The sequence below is a fragment of the Egretta garzetta genome, unplaced genomic scaffold (genome assembly GCF_000687185.1).
Source record: "Egretta garzetta isolate BGI_Z169 unplaced genomic scaffold, ASM68718v1 scaffold341, whole genome shotgun sequence".
Lineage (NCBI taxonomy): Eukaryota > Metazoa > Chordata > Aves > Pelecaniformes > Ardeidae > Egretta > Egretta garzetta.
The window spans coordinates 1,181,189-1,185,840 of NW_009258546.1; the positions used below are offsets into that span (position 1 = coordinate 1,181,189).

A 4,652-nucleotide genomic window follows, 5' to 3' on the forward strand; every position below is an offset into this window, starting at 1 on the left:
AAGAGCTTTTAGGTGTGATTTTTTCCAAGCTTCCTTCAGTTTATGTATTTTATAAATATTTGTAACTGTGTTGTGTACCTCAGGTGTTACAGATAAATACTTCTATTCATATTTTACCTTAACATAGCTTAAACTAATGCAATACTACAAAACTATTTCTGACCACAGAGAACTGCATTTAGTCCTGACATAACTCTGCAAGCTAATCAAATTCTAACAGAAGGGGTGATTCAGTCTCTGTAAACATTGGTGCATACCCCCTAAATTGATCTTACCTGACCAAGTCGGACAAACTCTGCTTGACGAGCTTCCTCTTTTTTCCGTGTTGATTTTGGGGACTCTGGTAACACATCGCTGAAGGACCTTCTATTGAGCATGTTCTAAAACAGAAAAAATTTCTTTTTTAAACCGAACCAAAAGTTTTCATAATCTTTTAATCTGAGTTAACTTAATGGGATATCATTTAAATTTTTTTTTTTTTTTATATATTTTCTTGTAGTGATGAGTCTAATTGTATAGCTTCTCAGAGAATAGAAACTGCAACTCTTCCAATCCTTGAGTGCTTTACTCTCCAACATGTCATAGTTTATCACTGTAATGTTCTATACAATCGTAACAAAGACTGCAGACATGAATATATGGACAAAAAAGTTTAAGCAGATCTATTTAGCTAAGAGAAACAGTGGGGAAAAAAATAGCACATTGCTAATTTTAGAAGTATTGAACTTCTTTTTAGTTAGTTAAGAATCACCTTAAGAATAAGTCTTCATCATCTAAAATGAAGTTATCTCACTGTTACCCAAGGATAAAAATGATCCAAATTCACACATAATGAAATAAGTAAGTGCAGTTTTTATGGTGATGAAACCAATACCTGTAACTTGCAGACCCCAAATTTCCTATTCCCTTGCTGCAGGTAAGCTTATACAAAGTATGACTTTGTTATGGTTCTCCTCACACCTGGTTTAAACAAATGCTTGAAGAGTCCTATCCTGAAAGGATTGCCTGTCAACTTTCATATAACTGTAAAACAAGTTATATGACAATTGGTATTTAGCCTAATGTATGCAATTCAGTTTTCATTAGGATTACAGTCTTGTAAAGCAACAGAACATTCAATCCACTACTGAGAACAGAAGAGCACGTGAGGGATGCAGAGACTTCTGACTTATATTTACCTTGTGTAGATCAGGCATGAGGTCTTGGTATAAAGATCGGATCAGCATGTCTAGAGTGCGCTGACGTTTCTGAGAAAATGTTGGGGTTTCCAAGGTGGCTTTTTCCCCATTTATTACTACAATATTATGGAAAAGAAGATACATTACCTAAGTGAACTTTGACAACTTCCACTGACTCCAGTTTGCCTCTTTACAAGAATACCTGGTTTCCCCTTAGTAATTTAGAGTTGCCTCCTTTTTGCATGTTTTTTAGTGAATAATGATCCTTAAGCTTAAAAGAGAAAAACTAGTACTAGGAGAATTCTACAAGGTAATAAAAAAATTAAAGACAAACCGCTAATCAAATTAAGTACCAAACCAATTTAAATATGCAGAAGGAGTTATTAGTCAAGTTCCTGACAGGTAAACATCTAATTGTAATCATTACGATCAGTTCCCAAAGATTTCCTTCTCACCGATTTAGAAGGGCAAGGGTCAATGAGAACCAGAACTGAATCCTTACAGAACTAAAAAGTTCTTAAAGGTGCTGAAAGGCGCTTATGCAGCGTGCATTCAGAAAAGCTTATATTTTCAGGTCTTCAGAGCTGCTAACTTAACACCTTCTATTACTAAACATTGAACAGCATTATAAATTCTTTCAGATCTCCAAGTCCTTTAAGAAAATACAAAGCTAAGTATGGATGCACATTCTACAAATGTGTAAGTCAGTTTGTATCTAGTAGCCTGAGAAGCGTAATTGCATAGAAATTCAGTTTTTTGTTAAACAGACTGAACAGTTTGATGGAACTGACATCCCACCTACGCTACAGATTTGAAAAGAAATTCTATACGGAACAGTGGCATACACAAGAAAATGTGTTTACATTTTAAGCATCATGAATTTCAGTTTATTAAAGCACTTTTTAAAAAGGTGTTTCTAGAAAAAGACAAACTGACTTACATTTCACTAACACGAAATCCCTGAATTCCTGGTGATTTGTAAACACAGGTGGGGATGGAAGGGGAGGCCCAAAGAGAGGAACCCTTTCTTCTGAAAATATTTTCAGCCTATTGAAAGAACAGATCTTTATCTACATTGAAAGTCACATTCAAACCCCACATTTTTTACAGACATTATTCAAAGCAGAAGAAAGAACTGGAATCTCTTATCTGGATATGTCTTAGGTAAGAAGTCCCGCATGTCTAACAAAAAAATCCTGACTTGGAATTATTTACTAGAGCAAAATTCTGCTTCCTTTACACAAACTAACGCTGGGACACTAGCAATTACAACAGAACTTTGCAGCTTTACTCATAGAATAATGCTTTTAGTGGCACTAGCAAAATCTAGTCCTTTTCAAAAAAGCTGCAAAAGAACAGTTCTTCGCCTACAAAATATGTTCTCCTTATAGATTTGCACCTTAACTATGCATTCACCACACACATGAAATACTTGACTCTTTCTGAGTAACAATGGCTTACTACAGATGAATCTGTATCTCAGGAATAGCAAGTTAATTTCCACTGAGGAAGAAAGAGTCAGAATGACTTCAACGACAGCTGGACCTGCTGAGTTCTTTCGATCCATAAGGAATCTGGCATAGCAAGAATGAATGGCAGGTACAAAAACCATGCACACAACATCCTCAGCAAGCCATAGCTTCTTTAATCATTCCTTGGTATTTCAAGTGACAGTCTGCACCATTTCCTTCACTGTAAAATAGCCATCAGGCAAAGATCTTCCAAGCAGCATGTGCAGCTGATACAGGTCGCAGCAAGTTAAGTGGTAAAATTATAGATTCAACCCATCTCTGCTGTTACACAAACCAGTCAGAATTTGCCTGCTCAAAAACCCAGCAGTGATTGACTGGTATTAAGTCAAATGGATTCTAATGGATTCATCCGGTCTTTTTTCATGAAAGCTTAGAAACTGTGCATACAATCTGAAATACAGTATTACATTTGCATGAATACTGATCATTTGAATACCAGTTTCACAGATTCAAGACATAATTTCAGAGATGCCCTATGTGTATCTTATTCCATCCAAGTAAAAAAAAACCCCATTTATCACTATATAGGGTGTGAAATGTTCCTTGGCTAGAGCAGAATGAGTTAAGACAGGGAAAGCCACAACAAAACCAACCAAAACAATTGATTTCTCAAGTGACATAAAACATAAAGTCATTCTAAGCAGAAATTCAGTGTCAGACCTCACAGCGCTACTGCATATGAAACAAGGAAAATTTGTCTCAAAAGCCTAGACTATCCCCTGATTCTTTTGACTGACATTTTGGCCACTTGGAAGACCATCTTCACAAAAAAATAACAGAAGGAACAAGAGTCCCACGTGTGCCTAAGGTGAAGGGACAGAAAGAAATGTAATTAGGTCAAGCTGAAATAGTCAATAATGTATTAAGCCTGTCAAATAGTGTAAAAATACTGCGTGCTGTGGGAAGATGTGCTAAGACTGGCAGAATGAAGCAACTAAGGAATAAAAGAGACTGATCGAGTAAAAGCAGTGTTGTGGTTTAACCCCAACTGGCAAATAAGCACCACACAGCTGCTCGCTCGCTCCCCCCAGAGTGGGATGGGAGAGAGAATTGGAAGAGTAAAAGTGAGAAAAATCGTGGGTTGAGATAAAGACAGTTTAACAGGGAAAGCAAAAGCTGCTCACACAAACAAAGCAAAGCAAGGAATTCATTCACCACTTCCCATGGGCAGGCAGGTGCTCAGCCATCTCCAGGAAAGCAGGGCTCCATCACGTGTAACGGCGACTTGGCAAGACAAATGCCGTAACTCCAAACGCCCCCCCCCCTCCTTCTTCTTCCTCTAGATTTATGTGCTTAGCATGACGTCATATGGTATGGAATAGCCCTTTGGTCAGTTTGGGTCAGCTGTCCTGGCTATGCCCCTCCCAGCTCCTTGTGCCTCTGGCAGAGCTGAGAGCTAAGAAGTCCTTGGCCAGTCTAAGCACTACCCAGCAACAACCAAAACATCAATGTGTTATCAACATTCTTCTAGTACTAAATCCAAAACACAACACTATACCAGCTACTAGGAAGAAAATTAACTCTGTCCCAGCTGAAACCAGGAGAAGCAGTTAGTTATTCAGAGAAAGAGAGACAAATTTATCTTATTTACCCCTACTGGTTTTTTTTCCAGATAAATAGCAATGTAAAAAGCATTTACCATGACTAGCCCATCTACTGACTACTAGCTTAAAATTAGTAAAACATTCACTGCTTAAAGGCTAATGAGGGATGTACGCCCAGGTTTCTGTCTCAACATGAGAAGAAAAGAAGGAAAGAAGTAACTGAGCTTTCACTGCACGCTGGAATCGTAAACATGTCTTGTGCCTCTCACAAACTTGGGAATGCTGAAAAGCAGAATCTATGAGGACAATCAATTGAAAAAAACCCCCAAACCAAACCTACTCCTTTTTTTAACCGTACTACAGACATTTTCCAAAAGAAACCTTATCTATAAATGGGG

The 4,652-nt window shown here is 37.6% G+C and overlaps 1 protein-coding gene across 1 annotated transcript in view; it reads right to left on the reverse strand.

Annotated features, from left to right (window-relative positions):
- Positions 1–4,652, reverse strand: part of GARNL3 (GTPase activating Rap/RanGAP domain like 3) — a 58,494-nt gene that overhangs the window by 17,650 nt on the left and 36,192 nt on the right. Inside the window, exons 13-15 of the mRNA XM_035903138.1 lie at positions 2,119–2,225; positions 1,179–1,294; positions 276–380 (exon numbers count right to left, since the gene is read on the reverse strand). Of these exons, the coding sequence (XP_035759031.1) occupies positions 276–380; positions 1,179–1,294; positions 2,119–2,225 (328 nt within the window). The remainder of the gene's footprint in view (positions 1–275; positions 381–1,178; positions 1,295–2,118; positions 2,226–4,652) is intronic.